This window comes from Petromyzon marinus, chromosome 21 (genome assembly GCF_048934315.1).
Source record: "Petromyzon marinus isolate PM22_M1 ecotype Great Lakes invasive population chromosome 21, UKy_Petmar_22M1.pri1.0, whole genome shotgun sequence".
In the NCBI taxonomy this organism is placed as follows: Eukaryota; Metazoa; Chordata; class Hyperoartia; order Petromyzontiformes; family Petromyzontidae; genus Petromyzon; species Petromyzon marinus.
The window spans coordinates 15,434,428-15,455,846 of NC_133687.1; the positions used below are offsets into that span (position 1 = coordinate 15,434,428).

The window sequence follows — 21,419 nt, forward strand, 5'->3', positions numbered from 1 at the left end:
GTCTTCCTGCAGCGACGCGTCGGTGGTTGTTGCTGTTGTGAAGAGTAAATTGTAAAAGTGCGATTTTGGCAGACCTCACGGAGGCTAAGCTGAGTTGAGCATGGCCACGTGTTTGGATGGGCGACCACTACGCGTGACGAGCAGGGGGTGTGTAGCAGGTGTCGTAGGCAGCAGAGGGCAGTGCAGCAAAACCCATTGCTGCCCTCTACTTCTCCCGTGACCAATACGGCATGTGTGAGAGGATTTTATCCAGCAGTGGATTCACAAAACGGCTGGGAATTAATGTATCTGGTCTCGGCCAATCTGTTTCAAAGACAACATTAATTACCAGAGCATGTTTGTTTGCATGTTCACCACAAGTACGTGTGGTTAATGAGGACTTGATTCCTTGCAAAAAGGTATCATCTATTCGTTGTTTGAACATCTTAACACTCCCTGTTTTATATTCTTGGTTCTTTCGGTAAAGTGACGTAGAAGGGAAACAATAAAATAATAAAAATATAAAATATAAAACAATGTTTCCCTTCTATGTGACTTTACCGAAAGAACCAAGAATATGAATCCCTGCAGTCACGAAAGCTTTACATCAAAACTCCCTGTTTTATTGCCAGAAAGGGTAAAAGCTATTCTTATTTTTTCATAGATCCTGGGACGTTTGGGTGATGTCGCGTTGCACGCGTGTGGCCATGTGTGGCTTTTCAGGACGAGGAGGAGGGCACGGAGAAGGAAAATGCGAATGGATTTGTGGAAAAAGACGGCATCCCCGCAGCAGACATCTCTCTTCACAGCACCAAGCTGTGACGGACGTCCATCACAGTTCGCATCTGGGGGGCGCTCCAAATGTTGTCTTTATGTTTTTACTTTTTACAACGATTCTTCGAAAAGGTGATGTCCAAACAAGCTCTATCGCCGTCATTGTTTTTGCTGTTGTGTCCGTAGAAGTATCATTCTTTTTTAAAAATTATAATTGGACAGCATAATTAGCTAAATTCGTTAAAAAGACGAAGACAAAGACCCCCCGTGTAGCCTTAACAGCCTGTTGGGGCAAGTGCTGTTAGTGAGTAGCAACAAATTCAGGCCTGCAGGGGACACAAGGGGATTGGGTGGACACTTGGTCGTGTCAAGATGTCAGAATCAGAAAGGGTATTATTCACCATGAAAGTTCGCACAGACAAGGAATTTACTTTGGCAGGAAGGTGCATACATTCAACATATAGGAATCTTAAATCTTAATATAAAGTAGCTATAAGATACAATCTAAAAATACAAAAAATACAAATAGGGTAACATAGTGTAATATATGGCAAGGTGCCATTTTGTAGATAAAATGTTAAAGTCAGTGCAAGCCCTTGGCCTTGTTGAAGAGGCTAGCAGCGGATGAGAAGAAACTGTTTTTGTGGCGTGAGGTTTTGGTCCTGATGGACCGCAGCCTTCTGCCGGAGGGGAGTACCTGGAACAGAGAGTGTCCAGGGTGGGAGGAATCGGCCACAATCTTCCTCGCTCACCTCATTGTCCTCGAGGTGTGCAGGTCCTCGAGGGTTGGTAGATTGCAGGCAATCACCTTCTCAGCAGTGTGGATGATACGCTGCAGTCTGCTCTTGTCCTTGGCAGTGGCAGCAGCGTACCAGACGGTTGTGAAGGGGGTAAGGATGGATTCAATGATTACTGTATAGAAGTGCACCATCATTGTCTTTGGCAGGTTGAATTTCTACAGCTGCCATAGGAAGTATATTCTCTGTTGAGCTCTCTTGGTGAGGGAGCTGATATTCAGTTCCCACTTGAGGTCCCGGGAGAGAATAGTGCCCAGGAAGTGGAAGGACTCTACAATTTTGTCTGGGGAGTCGCACAGGGTGATGTGGGTGAGTGGCGCTATATTCTTCCTAAAGTCCACAACCATCTCAACTGTAATATAGAATTGAAGCTTTCGTGACTGCATAAATTACCATACTCATTGTTTTTTTCGGTAAAGTCACGTATGTAGAAAATCATATTAAAATAATAATAAATCACGACGTTTTGATCGCAACACAAGCGATCATCATCAGGTGTAAAACAAATAGTGAGGGAGCACATAGGGGAACATCACGTACATAGCACATAGAGAACGTTAAACTGTACAAAGGCAAATACAACAAGAAGATGAGAGACGAGAACTCAACAAACCTCAGAAAAATAACGTGATGCAAAACCAGTCGGCCAACAACACAGTTAGACACTGACCTGGTTAACCACGAATTTCAGAAGACTGCTAAATTTCGTGTTCATCCTCTGGGTTGAACAAACCAGCATAGACAGAGTGAACAAATACGAGGTACAAGGTAGCAGAGATACATACATAGGGAAGAACATCCAAGGAAAGATATATTGGGCAGCACAGATGGACAACCAGAGTAACACCACACCAAGAGACAAAAATAACTGGAGGGATGACGGACAGAGACTTAAATAAGCTGCAGAGGTGGGGGGCGGGGGAAGGGTTGAAGACAATGGGAACCTACGCAGAGAGAGCACATGGATGAGCAAACAACCCGGACAGCAACTCAACTGTCTTTAGAGCATTTAGCTCTAAGTTGTTCTGGCTGCACCAGGTCACCAGGTTGTCAGCTTCCCACCTATAGTCAGACTCATCCCCACCAGAGATCAGCCCAATGAGGGTGGTGTCGTCTGCACACTTCAAGAGTTTGACGGACAGATGATTGGAGGTGCAGCTTTTGGTGTACAGGGAGAAGAGCAGTGGGGAAAGGACGTAGCCCTGAGGAGTTCTGGTGCTGATGGACCTGGAGTCAGATACTTGTGTTCCCAGCTTAATGCACTGCTTCCTGTCAGACAGGAAGTCTGTGATCCACCTGCAGGTGGAGTCGGGCACGTTCAGCTGGAAGAGCTTGTCCTGAAGCAGGGCAGGGATGATGGTGTTGAAGGCAGAGCTGAAGTCCACAAACAGGATCCTGGCGTAGGATGCTGGGGAGTCCAGTTGTTGTAGGGTGAAGTGTAGGGCCATGTTAACTGCGTCGTCCACAGACCTGTTGGCTCTGTAGGCAAACTGAAGGGGGTCCAGAAGAAGTTCTGTGATGGCTTTGAAGTGTGCCAGGACCAGGCGCTCAAAAGACTTCATTACCACATAGGTAAGGGCGACCAGTCTATAATCATTTAGTTCTATTGGCCTTAGCTTTTTGGGCACAGGGATAATGGTGGAGGACTTGAGACAGGCTGGTACATGGCATGTCTCCAGGGAGGTGTTAAAGATGTTGGTGAACACCGGAGACAGCTGGTCAGCGCAGTGCCTGATGGTGGCTGGAGAGATAGAGTCCGGCCCAGCTGCTTTGCATGGGTTCTGCCTCTTGAAAAGTCTATTAACTTCTCCCTCCTGAAAGGAGAGAGTCGTCTCTGTAGTAGGGGAGTGGGATGGGGCCTCTTGGGTGGAAAGGGGTAGTTCAGGACAGTCCAATTGTTTTTCAAATCTGCAGTAGAACTCGTTCAGGTCGTTGGCCAGGTGGGAGTCGTTAGTGGTGTGGGGGGCTCTGGGCTTGTAGTTGGTGATCTGCCTGAGCCCTCTCCAGACAGAAGCAGAGTCGTTAGCAGAGAACTGGTGTTTTAGTCTCTCTGAGTACAGTCGTTTAGCCTCTCTCACCGCCTTGCTAAACCTGTTCTTCGACTCCTTGAATCTGTCTCTATCCCCACTCCTAAACGCTTCCTCCTCCAACCTCAGCCTTCTGAGCTTTGCTGAGAACCAGGGCTTGTTGTTGTTGAAGTTCACCCTGGTACGTGTTGGAATACAGCAGTCCTCACAGAAGTTGATGTACGACGTCACAGCCTCTGTGAGTTCATCTAGACTTTTGGTAGCAGTCGTGAACATATCCCAGTCAGTACAGTCCAAGCATGCCCGCAATCCTCCACAGCCTCACTGGTCCACTGTTTAGATATCTTCACAGCAGGTTTACAGAGCTTTAGTTTCTGCCTGTTTGCAGGAATCAGGTGGACCATGGCATGGTCAGAGTGTCCCAGTGCTGCTCGGGGGACGGCGTGGTAGGCTCTCCTGACTGTAGTGTAGCAGTGACCCAAAGTGTTCCCTTCTCTGGTAGGGCATTTAATGAATTGTATGTATCTGGGGAGTTCGTGGCTGAGATTACCTTTGTTAAAGTCGCCAAGTACGATAACCAGCGAATCTGGATTTGCTCACTCCACACTCAGAATCTGGTCGGCGAGCATGCGTTGGGCCTCTTTAACCTGAGGACCCGGCGGCAAATGAACTCCGACCAAAATGAGCGATGCGAACTCGCGAGGCGAGTAGAAAGGTTTACAGTTTATAACAAATTATTCAAGGAGCGGAGAACAATGTTGCAGAGTCACTGTGATATCTACACACCAGCCACTGTTAATGTAAAAACAAATACCACCGCCTTTCATTTTGCCGGAGAGTGCAATGTCACGATCCGATCTTACAAGATGGAATCCTGCCAGTTGTAGCGCAGTGTCCGGAATCAAATCACACAGCCATCTCTCCGTGAAACACAAAACAGAAGATGAAAGAAAGTCTCTGTTTTTCATCATCAGTAGCTGAAGTTCGTGCATTTTGTTGCACAGTGAACGTACGTTGGAGAGGAAAAAGCTCGAAAGCACTGTTCGGATCCCGCGTCTGCGTACCCATACTAGAGCCCCCGACCGTTTACCCCTTGGGCGGCGTTTCGCTGCTTGAGCAAAGCCTAGCACAGCTTTGACCAGAATGCCCACTAATTCTGCCGCTGGAAGCAGAAAAGTGGGAAATAAATCCACAGGAGTTGTTTCCCTGATGTTTAAAAGTTCGTATCTTGTTAGGGAACTCCGAAAATCTTGGCAAAACACTGAATTAACAGACAAAACAAGACAAAACATGGCGCACCGACCGGCTGAGGCTACGATCAACGGCACCATTTTACTGGTAGGAACGAAGTTGTAAACTGAGTGTACCAGCCTGCAATAGATTAATGTGTCCGTCCGTCCGTCCCCTTTCAATACTTTAACGAAGTGAAATCTCGTGCTGTTGGGTGTAAAATCAGCAATAGACAGCGCAGAGACTTGTCCTACCAGCCCACCCTGCAGGGACCTGTTCTCACCAGCACGCGTGTGCTGAACAGCAGGCCTCTCTCACCAGCACGGGTGTGCTGAACAGCAGGCCCCTCTCACCAGCACAGGTGTGCTGAACAGCAGGCCTCTCTCACTAGCACTGGTGTGCTGAACAGCAGGCCCCTCTCACCAGCACAGGTGTGCTGAACAGCAGGCCCTTCTCACCAGCACAGGTGTGCTGAACAGCAGGCCTCTCTCACCAGCACGGGTGTGCTGAACAGCAGGCCCCTCTCACCAGCACAGGTGTGCTGAACAGCAGGGCTCTCTCACTAGCACTGGTGTGCTGAACAGCAGGCCCCTCTCACCAGCACAGGTGTGCTGAACAGCAGGCCTCTTTCGCTAGTGTGTTGAACAGCAGTCCCTTCTCACCAGCACGGGTTTGCTGAACAGCAGGCCTCTCTCACCAGCACAGGTGTGCTGAACAGCAGGCCTCTCTCACCAGCACGGTGTGCTGAACAGCAGGCCCCTCTCACCAGCACAGGTGTGCTGAACAGCAGGCCTCTCTCACCAGCACGGGTGTGCTGAACAGCAGGCCCCTCTCACCAGCACAGATGTACTGAACAGCAGTCCCCTCGCTGAACAGCAGGCCTCTCTCACCAGCACGGGTGTGCTGAACAGCAGGCCTCTCTCACCAGCACGGGTGTGCTGAACAGCAGGCCTCTCTCACCAGCACGGGTGTGCTGAACAGCAGGCCTCTCTCACCAGCACAGGTGATCAAGCGAAACAAGACAAAACCGGACAAAACAGGGCGCACCAACCGGCCGAGGCTGCCATCATCGTCACGTGATGTTCATGTCGAAAGAAAGAGAACGCGCACCTAATTAATGGCGCCTCTTGAACTGTTGAGAAACACTGAGCGGCAGCACTTGGGCAGGACATGTTGCTCGAAATGGGCTCACGACAGACGGTCACAGATAACGACGGAGTGGATACTGACGGAGTGGATACTGACAGAGTGGCAGCCAGAAGGTGGAGCGACCACATCTGGTAGCGCGATGGATCAATGCGTCATCACAGTAGCGTGTGAGGCTAGCAGCGTAGTACCCGTGGCTCCAACACCACGGGGAGGAGAGCAGAGTCGAGGATGAAATGAATGTGAAAGGAGAAAGAGATTGGAAAGGGGAGAGAGGAGAAGAGAAAGAAAGAATGGGGAATAAGAGGAAAAGGATGTAAAATGAACTGAGAAACGGGAGGAAAGATGAGGAGAGGGTGGAAGATGCTGCATGGAGCAGCGTCTGTTTTCGCAGGGGGTGGCGGGGAAAGGGGGGAGGGATTCAGAGTGGGAATAGCCGCACATAAGTCACGTGATTGACGGGAAGCTTGAGCTGGTTGAGGTACAGTATATAGCTGATGGCTGCTTGGTGAAGCCATGAATGGTGATGATGGTGATGACAATAAAATATCCACATCTCTGATGAACTCACACACGCCTGGTATGAGTGTCCCCCGTGGCATTGGCGGCTCGTCCTATCGTGACTTCAGAGCCCCAAGATGCTCACCACCACATCGGGTGCGATCGTTTTCATTGGTTCGGCTGATAGTGCTCGAGCCTTATCGAATATACGCAAGCAGAAAGGTGGACAGGAGAAGATGCTGCCATCGTTTGAACCACGCACTTCAACCTGCTGTCTCTCATTATAATTCCTTCATGTAACATGATACCTCTATGGACACCCTGTGTAAGATTTATATGTCATTTGTCGTCTTATTGTTTTCACTTGTTGGGTTGGAGTCCTGCAATTCCATGAATTGTTGCAATTCAAACTTGAATTCTGGCAACAGCCTGATTATGCTGCTTGTAACTTACCAGCGACACGTGGTACGAAATCGAATCGTGTGTGGATCGCTCACAACAACAATGTGTCGTTAGTGCTGCTGAAGCGGTAATATGGCACGTTTGTTCATCACGTGACGACTTTATGCATTGGCTGTGTCGGGTGGAGGAGGGTGTACGACACAACATTTTACTCTACGGGACCTGATCCTCAAAAATCAACTCTGAATCGTGTTGCAATTCAACGTCATGATTGTATTCAAGAATCGATTCTAATTTTAATATTGTGGTGAATGTAACGGCCACTAGTGACTGCAGAAAGGGGACTGGGTGGGGGTTCACTTGAATCTGTAAGAAGAATCAATGACACACCAATTCTAATCGTGAGCAGTTCGGCGCACGTATTTGTGGAGCTTAAAGATCGACGATAATCGACGACTCGATGCAACATTTACACCTCTGTCTTTAACCGCAGAAAATAACATCGCAATGCACGATGCTCTGAATTCGGCTTTAGCCGAGCTACGAGATAAATATGACATTTGCAAATAAAATGTACATTGGGTGACTAGCACATGCCGTGCTGCTCTTCGTAGGCAAACGAAGCAGAACCACGTGGCTTTTGGCTGAGGAAAGCGTGCGTAGAAGTGATGGGCCATAATGTCCACCACACGACTGCGTATCGCTTTTCTCGCTGGCGCTGTACAGCTCTCCGATGCGGTTCTTGTAAAAAAAAGAATTGTACCACGGTGTCGTTGAGCACGATACATGTCCGACGTCTCGCTCCACCAACCTGCTGCAGGGCTGTGGGGCGAAACTTCGGACACCGTGCCGAACGACAACGTGGGCAAGACCTCGAAGAACACTCGGGCCGAGAGATGAGGTTCTCCAATTATAGGTTTGATGAACGATGTCGTCCTGTTGGTGAAACCTTAACTCCACACTCCCTAACAGGACACGTGTGCTTACCTTGTGACATTACTAAACTTTAAACTATTTGTTTTATTTTACCAGGTTAAGTCGACTGAGCTATAGCTCTTTATCGAAGGGGTTGAGCCACAGATGATAGCTCAACGAAGTGGCTTGTTATGTGGAAATGTATATCAACCAAATGCTCTAAACGCATATTTTAATCAGAATGGATGCGGAATAAGTTGTTTGCAAGGAACCACTAACACGCATCAGATGTGTTATAGGCTTCGGGGATACGTGAAGTAAATACTGTAAGTAAAAGCGCGATTATTATAACCGAGGTTTTCACGAGTAAGCTATATTCATCAGTTCTGTCTTGCATGTTTTACTGAACTGGTTCAATGTCTGTGAGAAGTCTCGAACATCGTGCAGCGGCAGTGAGTTCCGGGCCGATGTACCCCTGAGTAGGTGAGTGTGTGGGTGAGTAGGTGAGTCAGTGGGTAGGTGAGTTCCAGTCCGATGTACGGCTGAGTCGGTGAGTGTGTGGGTGAGTAGGTGAGTCAGTGGGTAGGTGAGTTCCAGGCCGATGTACCGCTGAGTAGGTGAGTGTGTGGGTGAGTAGGTGAGTCAGTGGGTAGGTGAGTTCCAGTCCTATGTACGGCTGAGTCGGTGAGTGTGTGGGTGAGTAGGTGAGTCAGTGGGTAGGTGAGTTCCAGGTCGATGTACCGCTGAGTAGGTGAGTGTGTGGGTTAGTAGGTGAGTGAGTGGGTAGTTGCAGGCTGATGGACCGCTGACCGCGAAATGATCAGGTCGGAATGAACTGCCGAGGGCAATTCAGCTAAAACTCCACCTGTTGTGCTGCACTTCTATGCTGCCACATCTATGCTCATTGCCTTAAACGGACCTGCACTGATCAGCGTGCATGGTGAAGTATGGCTCCATCGCCCCTACGACCCACACGGCGTGGGGAGGCCCTCATCCAGCGGGGAACTCATAACAGGACTGCGCACGTACACGCACCCTCTAATTGAGGAAGATGTATACGTTGTGGGTGATGAAGTGAAATCTGGCACAAGCTGCCAGCCTCGCGGTGGACTGCCCACGGTGCCTGCCCTCGCGATGAATGGGGGCCATGTACATTTTGTACTTTTTTGTAGATTGTGCACAAAGTGTCTTGGTTTTCAATAAATGCCGCGAATCTCACAGGTCTGTGCTTGCGCCGTGTCATCAAAACACATCATTCTCATTATTTGTCATCATTATTATCATTCACCTGTTTGCACATGCACATTACGATCGCACACCTGTCACCACGTGGGTGCTGCCTAATTGGGAGCTCACGAGGGGCCTGAATGGCAACGGTGCATGCTCACCTGGCTGGCGTGTCAAGGCAACCTCACCCACACGCACACGACAACTCCCCCTAACCTTCCTCAAAAGATGCCGCGATAGCAAGGTAATACCCATCGCTTTCACACTCACATCTGCTGCTGTATCTTCACCGAGCTTTAAACGGATTTTTTTAGTGCTAGCCTATCACTAATCTCAGAGAAAATAAGAGTACTCCGATTTGAACTTGATAGTTTTGACAAGACTCTCCTCTTTTTCGATTGAAAGCTTTCGTGACTGCAAGGATTCATCTTCTTTGGTTCTTTCGGTAAAGTCACGTAGAATGAGAATTAAATAATAAATTGATAAAATAAAATAACACAATAAAAACGGGGCTCGTAGCTATCCGTAGTGCTAACGTTGAGGGTAAGAATCCACCCATTTTTTCGCCATATAGCATTGTGATATATAACGACTTATTGTTGGTAGCTTAGCTGATTGGAGAATACATATAGTTTATTGATAACATTGTGGTAATTTATATTTCAGTTTTTTATTGGTTTACTATATAGTATTCATTATATAGTGTAGTGTATACCCAGTTACTGTTAATAGCTCAGATGTGTAGGCTTTGACTTTAACATAGCCATTTCTGTGACCAGTCACAAGCTAATCACTCAGTTATTTCAATGCTAATTTCTCCTGTTTGATTTGCACTAGGTGCCTCTGTAGATGTGTAGGCTTTGACTTTAACATAACTATTTCTATGACCAGTCACAAGCTAATCCCTCAGTTATTTCAATGCTAAATTCTCCTGTTTGATTTGTACTAGGTGCCTCTGTGAATGTGTATGCGTTGACTTTAACATAGCCATTTCTGTGACCAGTCACAAGCTAATCACTCAGCTATTTCAATGCTAAATTCTATGCTAATTCCTTTGTCAAGGCGCTCTGTTTCTTCTCACACAGCTTAAAGGTCGCGGTCTGAGCTTGGCTGTGTTCGCTCCAGCGCTATCCTCCAGACAGTCTTGTCCCTTCACCTGATGAAGGCCGCTTGTGTTGTGGCCGAAACGTCGTGAGAATTTTATTGTGTTATTTTTTTATCAATTTATTATTTTATTCTCATTCTACGTGACTTTACCGAAAGAACCAAAGAAGAAGACTCTCCTACAATAACATTTAATGTTAACACAAAAAATGTCCCCTTTGGATTGGAACCACGTTGACAACATGACTGCTGCCTCTGCAGATTCACTGTCAGTCAAATGCAAAGCTAACCTGATCGCTAAATTCAACCTCCTATCAAAGAAGAAGCCAGAACCACACATCACAAAACTGGACGTTAACAAAATCGTTATTAATCAGAGTAACATCCCGATTTCGGACAATCTGAAAACGGTACTGGCTAAAGGGCTAAATTTCGCTGTCACCTCTAAACATATACCAGTAGAGGATATCATCTCTCAGGTCGATGTAGCCCTCAAAGGCATAGGACACATCCAAGCAGACGTTGCGAGAGCTGAAATAGCCACCATTCTTAAGAATGCTAAGAAACCCATTAGCAACATTAGCAAAAACGTTCGCTCTGAACTCGCGAATTTAAAAAACAGGGATGATATAGTCATCCTCTCGGCCGACAAGGGCAATGCCACTGTCATTATGGATAAAAACTCATACAACAACAAAATCCAGGACCTACTTAATGATGGGAGTTACTCAAAAATTAAAAGTGATCCTACTAACAGCCTAACGATAAAAACCAACAAGATCATCACTAGTTCGACTTCCCTAATCGAACCAACCAAACGTCCCTCCCTAAAACCCTCGGCTGCAAGACCTCCCAGATTCTATGGTCTTCCCAAGATCAATAAAGTTAGGCACTGCCTGACCAACACTTACTTTACCTGGAATGGTACCTTCTACAAACAAAATGAGGGAACCCCTATGGGTTCCCCCTTGTCACCAGTCATAGCCAATGTGTTCATGGAGAAATTTGAATCAGACGCCATCCAAACATACACCCTTCGTCCTTCCCTATGGAAGAGATATGTGGATGACACTTTCGTCATTTGGCCACATGGCCTCCCAGCATTGAACCATTTCCTAGACCACATGAATTCCAGACACCCATCCATCAAATTCACCATGGAAGTGGAGAAAGATGGCAAGCTGCCACTCTTGGATGTTCTGTTTGAGAGGAGGACTGATGGCTCTCTGGGACATTCTGTTTACAGGAAGTCCACCCACACAGACTCCTACTTGAAGCCTGATTCCCACCACCACCCGACTCAAAATAATTTTCTCATCAAAACATTATACCATAGGATTCATTGCATTTCTGACCAACACCACCGGGCCAGTGAATTAAAACATGTACATCTGGTCCTCAAGATGAACGGATACTCTGACTGTACTATCTGCCAAGCTGTTTCTCCCACCATACAGAAACAACCACCTGATACTCCGATCAAAATCATCATGTTACCATATATAGCAGGCGTTACCAAAAATATTTCCAAAATTCTAAACAAACACAAGATCCAGGTCTGGTTCAATACAGTACATAGAATCCGTGATCTGATCCCATCCGTAAAGGCTGTCATTCCTGACTTACAGTACCCCGGTGATTACAAATTGAGTTGTATCTGCGGTGATTGCTATATCGGGGAGACGAAACGACATATTTCTGACCGAATTCGCGAGGAAAATCAGATTTGAAACACGGCAGAACGAATTATTCGGCCGTGGCGGATCATGGTTTCAACACAGCGGGTTCTCATGACATTGTTTTCTCCGATAAAAAAAGTGCTCTGCAAATCTCCCGGTTATTACCAAAGATGTGTCCATGAAGCGACCCAGATATACAAACATAGACACAACTTCGAACGAGAGGATGGTTTCAAATTGAGCAACCATTGGAAAGATGTTATAAACCAAGTCAAACTTTAGCTGCCTTATAATTGTACAGCCATTTTCATTGCTCTCAATGGGTTGTGTGTACTCGTGCGTCTCTCCCCCCGAACCCCCTGCAGCATAACAAAAGGGGGTTGTACTCGCTTTCGTGCAGCGCGCCATTGCTTCTCCCGAACCCCCTGCAGCATAACAAAAGGCGGCTTAACTCAGCCCTCCCCCCCCACCCCCCACGTCCCTTTCTGGCTCCTCCCTCCCCCTTAACCTGTATATAATCTCCGTTGTCTCAGAGCTCTCCACTTGATACAGCTTTTTCTGCTGTGACTGTTACACCTGAAGACGGAAGCTTGTGTTGCCTCCGAAACGTCGTGATTTAATTTAGTTGTTTTCATTTATTTTATTTTTATTTTACCTACGTGACTTTACCGAAAAAACCAAAGACTATAACTCCCCCCCGCCGCCCCGCGTCTCCCCCAACAGCGCGTTCGCTGCTTGTTGCTGAGGTTCACGGTTCGAATCCAGTGGCCGCCCTGCTTAATACTTTGGGTGTATGAACCGTTAAAGTAACTACGCTCCGTCTGCTTTACAGTGGACGTTAAAGATCCCGTGACATAGCCGCTAGAGTAAGCGATCGTGCACCGACGTCATGGTTTCCATATGGAGGAAGAAAATTGCCGAAAATTACTCGACTGGGTTTGTAGATATCAGCCATCATTGCCCCCCTCCTCGCCCCCCTCATCGCCCCCCACTGTGAAAACCTTGCAGGACCCTCCTGAAAAAAGAGTCGTGAGACTCAGTGACACTTTCCTGGGTGAACGACCAGAACAAATAATAATTATGAGTTATCCATCACGCACCACCTATGCTAGCCGTAGCAATTCGGAATAAAATTCAGGTGGCCAGCCAGGGTCACAGTGCAGGACACTCCACCACCACACCAGGCCTTTCGCGGTAAAAGGGCTAGACGCCCAGGTTTTAGATGCGGTACGTCCTATTTACGGGAGGTACCGCATATCGCAACGACGTACATCAAAGCGATGTGCAGGGTAGTAGGTGAAGGGGGAGGCTGAGAGGCGACGGGATACGAGAAAGGATGGATGAAGCTGTCAGCGACGTAAGTGTGGGGTTGAAGAGATGCAAACCAGGTAGTGGTGTTAATAATGTGACGACGCATTTGCGAAACAACGTAAAAGGGGGAAACGTAAATCTGGGTATTACTCTACATATACATACTGTATATTTCCGTCCTGTGGATTTGACGAGCCCAAGTTTTCGCTCCAATAAACGGCACTTATTGGCGCAAAAATAATAATAATAATTTTAAAGGCAGCACAAGACAGCATGTGATAGATAGCGTCACTGAGAAATTAGCATTATAGTTATTATAAATGCATCATTAAAATTAAACACCGAGGAGGTAAATCATTACATATCTTTCAAGGTATAAATATGAATTTGATAATTTTAACAAAAGGTTACACAGGTCTCTGTTTGAAAGGAGACGTGTATTATACAAACTGATAAATATTAAAATAAGCAGGTACAGTACAGTAAAAAAACAAAGCGTAACCAAAACACAAACTTGTTACACAGAAGACAGCTAAAGTCACTAAACCATAACTCTGACCCTGACCATAACCCTAACTCTGACCGTAACCATGACCATAACCCTGACCATGACCTTAAATCTGACCCTGGTCTCGCAGGTGCACGCGCGCGTGCGGCCTCAGACACCTCGCGTGACGCACACCTGGTGACGCCATCGGCGGCGTTGGTAACGAGGGCACGTGGAGGAGGGGGGCAGCAGGATGAGGTGTTGGGAGAGACAAGAGAGACATTGCCGCGTTATTAATTTCATAATTAACTGCGGTTGCCAGGTACGGTGGTCCCTTTGGGCGCACAGCCTCTCTCCCGCTGTGCCTTCATCTCCTTGTAGCCGGCTATGCGGGGTGAGAGCATTGCGTTGTTGAACCCGGCAACCTGAGTTCGAATGCAGGCCATCTGTGAAAATAAAAGCTTTATAGCTTATCGGATTCCTCCAGTATAAATACCGATTCTGAACATTAGTGGCGCGTGATACCTGATGCATTCATGCCACCCTACTACCCACCACCCACTCTCGACAAACCCCCAGGATCAACACGGCGTGGAGAGGGAGTTATCCAGCAGTGGATTGACAACGGCTTGGAAATTATTGTTATATTACCAGTAGATAACCCGTTGCTTTGTAAGGGAAAATAAGAGACGACGTTGTTACTGCTGTTCTCACAATCCTCCTGTACTCGCAGAACTAAAAAGCAATCTGATTGTTGTGTAATACAATACCAAGATAATGTCTGGTGAGGTTGCTTTATTTTTTTATTCTATAGGATAAAAAAAAATATTCTGACGAAATAATTGCATTAATAGGAACACACAATAGAACGGTGGAGCAATTTTAAATGATCCGTGGTCTGTCTTCTGTATTCGTTACTTCCACCCTTTCGTCGGTGTCGCTATTTGGTGTTATTATTATTAATATCTTCCGAACTTCTTGTTCCGCCGTTTCAATGCAACTAAATGTTCATATTTGTTACACGTAAAATCCCGTGTAGCCAGTTACCCAGATAGTTTCGGTGGCAACGGCCCACAGCAGTCTCTAACAACAACAACGTAGTTATTGTTGGGGTGGAGAGGAGCCCAGACAGCAGCCAGCCAGGAAACTCGAGGCATCGATTATTTGTACTTGCGGTGTGATTACATTATTGTCAGTGTCAGTATGGGATGTCGCTTATTCTGCCATGTTGGCCACACTGTCTAGAGCTCCCTTGCCCCAGCCACGCGTGGTATCGACTCCCTCCCCACCCCTACTTGAGTCTGCTTTAGGCTGACTCCAGGGTATATGCGTCCACAGTGTACTGCGCTGCCTCTTTCAACATCAGTTCATGACGTTACGCATACAAATTATCATTTGTTATCAAACTTCATTTTATTTAGCACCCTTCAGAATAACATCGTCACAGAGCGCCTCACATGTTAACATAACATTCAATAATTAATATTTGAGAGATACACAAAATAATAAAAATGTGAAAATAAAAAATATGTAAAAGATATTATAAAATACATATTTAGTGGCGCTTGCGTAAATGCCTTGGCAACTGTAAGCTCCTTACATCACATTCCATCTCAACCAATTGAACGCTCTGCGAAAGTGCAGCCAAGGGAGCCCCCCCCCCCCCTCCCCCGTGGCAGCTGCCTCTGTGTTGTGCATCGTGTCTCTATACCTGCACGTAACACCTGTCCGTTTTATGTTTGTATCCCACGTCTAAAATAATGGTGATGATGATAATAATTTATTTTTCTATAGAGTCATTCATGCTAATTGCATCCCACAACGCTGTACACAAATTATATATTAGGGCCAAATGATAAGCAGTTGTGTTTGTTCGATCCGCGACCTCTTAAAACGCTTCGCGCTTGACTTGGATCACATCGCATCTCAAATATTCGAAAGGGCACCCCCAGTGGCAGCCATCCTTGTGTGTCACAAGGTGACCCGCAATCGGGCACGAGTCTTCAGTCGGTGTGGGGGTCATGTTTGCTGCCGTGTGTAATCCCAATGAAGTAACCTGCGGTGGATTTCTTTTCAAACTAGACAAATTTGTACCGGCACACATGGAAAGGCCTGCTATCGTTGAACGACGTCGACAGATCTTGGACGCCCACTGTCGAGCAGACGCGACGCGTAGTTTTTGTGTGGTGAAATACACCGGCAGGAATAACCAGGGCGGCCGCCGAGCCAGATACCGCGAACTTTTGCAACATGCAGCGAACGCGCTACCCCTGGGCCATGCCACAGCGCCCAGGGCGAGGCGAGGAGGGGATGAGTTTTGAAGGGGTCGCAGTGTACCATGGTGGTGGTGGTGACGGTGGCAGGTGTGGGTAGCGGCAGTGTAGTGGTTAGCGTGCCGCGCTACAAACCCGCCCACACGAGTTCGATTGCTGCTCACGGTCAACAATACCAGTGACGGTTATCTGAAGCGGGCCTGGGACTCCCCTAGGTCGACTCAGCCTCAAATGAGTAACTAGTGCGGTGTGTAAACATCGCCACCCCCTCGTGTACCGGAGCGGCCTTCAGAGGTGCTACTCGCTAAGAGCACTTGCCCCAAGTCTGTTAAAGCTATACGTGGGGTCTTTGTCTTTGATGCGAGGTATGTACGGGGAGAGAGGAGGCTTTTGTATACGAGACCCGGGGAGGTAAAGTGAGAGAGGGAGTGAGTGAGATGGGGGGGGGGTGTAGGTGGGGGCGGGGATGCATGGAAACCAAACGAACAGAGCTCGGATAGAAACACAACAAGAGGGAGTGTAAGACAGAGTGAGTTGGTAAAATAAGATGAATCATCATTAAAATCCTTATCCGATATTATAAATTCACTGCTGGATGAAAACCTCCCCAAGCCAATCGTCATCTCCCAAGGTTCTGGGATGTAACAATCCCCCCTAGTATCTTGCACACGAGCCGGATTCATCGCGCCCTGCCCACACAAAGCCACTCGACGTCTCCTAACAGTGCTAGCCATGCCGGGAGGGTTTAGGGTGACTGTCATACAGGACACTTGTAAAACCAGTGAGCGAGGGAGAGTGGAGAAAAGCAATTGAATGATTGCAGAGGGGGAGGGATCCAGAGCTTAGAGAATACAGCTTAGAAATAAGCGGATTTAGCGTTGTGTGTGTATATACACACACACTAGTGGGAAGCGGCAGTGTAGTGCATAGCGCACTGCGCTACGAATTCGGCCACCAGCGTTCGATTCCCGCTCACGAACACGAACAGTGGCGACAATTTTAACGGTTCCTGGGCCTTCCCTTAGATCAACTCGGCCTGAAATGAGTACCTGCTGCGATGTGTAAACATCGCCACTGGGGAGACAAAGGCGGCCCAGCGTGGTATTGGCCACCAACCTCATCGTGTGCCGTCCCAATCTTCACGAACAAGACTTGCCCCAACAGTCTGTTGGAGGCTATCCAGGGGATCTTTGTCTTCGTCAAACCAGGGCATCGGGTTTGGATTTCCAGTCCCAGCTAACATTAGTGGTGAGTGCTCTCAGAACACATCCTGAGCTCCTCCTTGCTCCACAGATTCCTGCCCACAGCACTTAGCGACAGAGAGATCTTTGTACGCAGCAGAGTGCTTGAATGTGTGCTTGCATGCACAAGCACACACTTTGCGTATAGTGTGAGTAATAATAAAGGCAAGGGTTTTGCTAGGAAAGCCTCACAAAGTCTTAAAAGTGTGTGTTTTCCCCAGAAGGGTCATGCATTGGGATGTTTGGGCAATGTCAATGATTAGTGTTTTTTTGGCTTCGTGGTGGCCTTTCGAAACCAAGTGTCCGGGATGGTGGGACTCAGGACTGTCAACTCCCGGCTACACCTTGCAGCAATCACACCTCCTCTGCATGTGCCTATGTGTGTGACTGAATGGTTGTGTGGACATGCAGGTGTGCGTGTGTCTTTGTGCACCCATGTGTGAGTACAGCGTATGCGTTTAGTAGATTTGCAAAGCATCACCATCATCGTTTGTCTAGCGCCACCCTAATAACAATCACAAACCACAAAGCGCCACGGGAGAAAAAGGACATTTTAACAGAATGTTAGGGCTGTTAGAGAGCACCTATTAAGGCCGAAACGGCACACGAGGTAATGGGTGGCCAGCACCACGCCCAGCGCTGATGTTTACACACCGCACCAGGTAGTTATTTTAAGGCCGAGTCGACCTAGGGGAGGTCCAAGCCCGGTTCAGAAAATCGTCACCGATGTTGGCCAAGACGACCCCACGGAGTCGACGCGCGCCCTCCTGCAGAGCGACAGCTGCGATCGCCGCCGGTTGCTGCGGTGATGCTCGCGTGACCGTGAGCGTGGCTGTGCGCACGGGGGTGGGGGGTGCTCGGGGAACGCTCGCGAAGGACGCGACTCTGGAGGAAAGCCGCCCTCGGCACCAACGGAGGAGCGTAGGGGAGCGGTGGGCGGATACAGCACAGCGAGGTGGCTAGCACACGGTGCAGGGCGCGTGCGGTGCATCTGACAATCGTCGCAGTCGGTTCACGCGTAACACATTGGGCCATCTCGTGACCTCCTCCCAACGAGTTCTAGACCCTCCACGTGGCCTCGAAGTGCAACTAGCCTGGCATAAGCGCCGTCCATGGAGGCGTCACCACTACCACCTACCTATATTGGCGAATGGCAGCTGTTGTATGTTACAACATTTTCCGTGCAATTCCAGCCTTAATAGGTGCTCGCCAACTAAGCTTGCATCGACGGTCTGAAATAAAACTTTACTCGAGGAATATTTGTAAACATGTATCATGCGCGTGGGCATGTACGTGTGCGCGCCCCATTGTGAGCGAATGTGTATGGGAGTGAGTGGCTGAGTAGGTACTAAGGAGCATGTGTAGTGCATGTGTAGAGTGCAGGGAGTTGGTGCGTCCGTATGTATCAGTGAGTGCGTCAAACGATGTACACCATATCCTTCATGAAATGAAAATTAAAGGCAGAAGTCACAGGAGTGCGCCTGTGGCCATGCAACCGAAACGTTGGCCCGCACAGTAAACCCACTGTGGTCTGCGATCCTTCAACGGAGGAGGAAAAAACGACACGAACTCTCTCTCTCCTGAAGCCCTCTCGTCGTGGCGAGCAGCAGACCTCGATGTTGACATTCAGCTCATGAACACATTTGCTGCCATAACACAGCATAATTTTAATAGGGAGTACATTAGGTGTGAGTGAGTACCGTGCATAGGTGGGAGTGAGTGCGCGCGTAGGAATGATTAGGTGCGTCGATGCGCGTTGGGGAAAGGGATGGGTGGCGTGGGGGAATTCCGGGGAGGCATGCAGGGGGAGCGAGGGAGAGCTTGAGGGTGGGGATGGGGATGGGGAGGAGGAGTCCGTTGGATTTCCTCGAGAAAAGTGACGGGCGCGAGCCACACTGCCCGATGTTGTTCCGTTGTAAATAACTTGGAAGTCAAAGGAATGAACACAGGAATGCATTGACACGTTATGTTGCAATCTATCACCGTAGCACTTGCATTCACATTGCGCCCGCAACATATCGAAGTAACGTCTCGGAGCGAATTTGTTTGCTTTGTTGAATGCCCGGGGGATGGCAGGCGGTCCCAGTGAACTATCGAGCTGGGACTGAGGCTGCAGAGAAGCGGGGCCAGAATGAGCACGGAGAGGATTCTAGACGGAGACTCCGACGACGGCGTGCTGGTGCACAGTAAGTGCGCGGGATCGTCACGCGCCACTCACATCGCGCGTATGTGTAAGTGTGCATGTATGTATGCTAGTGTATGTGTGTGTCAATGTATGTATGCTAGGGGGGAGCGATAGTGTAGCGGTTAGCGCGCTGCACTATGAACCTGGCGACCCGGGTTCGATTCCCGCTCACGGCCAACACCAGTGACGATTATCTGAACCGGTCCCGGGCCTCCCCTAGGTCGACTCAGCCTCAAATGAGTACCTGGTGCGGTGTGTAAACATTGCCACTTGGGAGACAAAGGCGGTCGGGCGTGGTGTTGGTCACCCACCCCCTCGTGTGTCGTGCCGGCCTTCATAGGTACTCGATAACAGCGCTTGCCCTAACAGTCTGTTTCGGCAATACGGAGGATCTTTATTTTGATGTATGCTAGTGGGGATCGGCAGTGTATATGGTTGGCGCGCTCCGTTACAAACCCGGCGTCTCGAGTTAAATTCTCGCTCATGGCCAACATCAGTGACGATTATCTGAACCAGTCCTGGGCTCCCGTAGGTCGACTCAACCTCAAATGAGTAGCTGATGGAGTGTGTGAACATCGCCGCGAGGGAGACAAAGGCGGCCGGATGTGGTCCTGGCTACACACCCCGTCGTGTGGCATTCCGGCCTTCACAGGCGCTCGCTGACAGCATTTGAGCCAACAGTTCGCTTAGGCTATACGGGGGATCTTTGTCTTACTGCACAGTTGCAATGGTATTCGAACCTGCTCTGGGCAACGTTCTAGGACAGGTTAAGGTTTTTAAAGCTCCAGTCGTAGCGACGCCACCATAACCAAAGTAGCTCCGTTGAATAACAACATCGGGTGACGAGACGAGTCACTGCGGCTCTGACCTCGAGTCACCAGCATGATGCTGCGCTGCAACAACAACAAACTCATCACATTCGTCAATAACACTATTTTAATAATATTCAGATATGTTGCAATAAAATAAGAAATATTTGCATTTAATGTACTAATAAGAAAGGTCATTAACGCAACGTTGCCTACTACTTTATCTATACAAAATATATACGTACCTTTTAAGGCCACAGTTTTTTTGACCAATGTTTTGAGTCTGTGTTGTTATTTGTGCTTTTGCACCACTACTACTAACGCAGCCAGCAGCAGCAGCAGCACAACCACACGTTGTCTTCAGTATTCAAGAGAGGAGATCCCTAACAGCTAACAGATTAGTGCAAGACACACGTCCACTCATGTTTGTTGTCCTTCCCCCGCACCTCCTATTATCACGGTTGGTTACGTATGGTGCGGAAAAGGTTCAATATACATACGTCATCCCTATATCAGATATATAACTTACATTTTCCTCTGACCTCACGTCACTCTCTCAGATTCCCATTCCCTGTCCACTGAACCCTCATACAGCCCCCTTCACCGCCCCTCTTCCTCCCACACATTTACGGACAGCTCGACAAACAGAGCGAGGGTATTTGTGACGGTGCTCCATAACGGCTCCCACATCATCATTCCCCCTCGACGCTGAAGTCGATCTCTGTGTCTACTTGACCAAAGTGACCCCGAAGTGTGACGATCTGTGCTTGGTGGAGAGCGATGAGGTGACAGGTATGGAGGGTGGGGGAGAGAATGGGAGAGGGGACCGTGGGGATAAGAAAGCATTTCGGAGGAGGGACGAGAGGAGAGAGCTGTGGGTGAAGGAGGGAGCTGTGCGTGGAGAGAACTGTGGATGAAGGAAGGAGCTGTGTGTGTAACGGAGGTGCAATGAACGGACTGGAGCCCTGACCTGTCTCGCCATGTCGTGAGGAGAGTGTCCGCTACACATAATCCATTTCAGGCTCATAAAGCATTACAAATGAGTACCTGGTGTGGTGATTTTACCGCCCATTCTCTTTTCCCATACCTGCCCTGTCTCCCCTGCCCCGAATGCACCGAACCCTCTGCTACTGCCCACATCGCCTGACCAAGATCGCGGACTGACCAACGTGGGCGTCGTGAATGAGGGAGCAGACATTGTGAGTGAGGAGCAGGGGGAGAGAGAGGCGGAGCAGAAGGAGGTTGTGCCTGTAAAGTTGCCTCAAGACCTGCCGTCATCTCAATCTTCCCTGCCACGGGTACGATGTAATGATGCCGACGTGGGATTTCATT

The 21,419-nt window shown here is 48.4% G+C and overlaps 2 protein-coding genes across 3 annotated transcripts in view; both read left to right on the forward strand.

Annotated features, from left to right (window-relative positions):
- Positions 1-8,989, forward strand: part of LOC116944548 (sodium-coupled monocarboxylate transporter 1-like) — a 30,906-nt gene extending 21,917 nt beyond the window's left edge. Inside the window, exon 16 of the mRNA XM_032958231.2 lies at positions 703-8,989. Coding sequence (XP_032814122.2) covers positions 703-801 — 99 coding nt within the window. The 3' untranslated portion in view covers positions 802-8,989. The remainder of the gene's footprint in view (positions 1-702) is intronic.
- Positions 8,990-18,933: 9,944 nt separating this feature from the next.
- The window catches only part of LOC116944546 (anoctamin-5-like), a 36,984-nt gene continuing 34,498 nt past the window's right edge, over positions 18,934-21,419 (forward strand). For both annotated transcript variants that reach the window (XR_012942465.1, XM_032958228.2), the window contains exons 1-2: positions 18,934-19,279; positions 21,240-21,385. Coding sequence is in view for 1 of the 2 variants with exons in the window: in XM_032958228.2 (XP_032814119.1) it covers positions 19,225-19,279; positions 21,240-21,385 (201 nt within the window). In the remaining variant the exon portion in view is untranslated. The remainder of the gene's footprint in view (positions 19,280-21,239; positions 21,386-21,419) is intronic.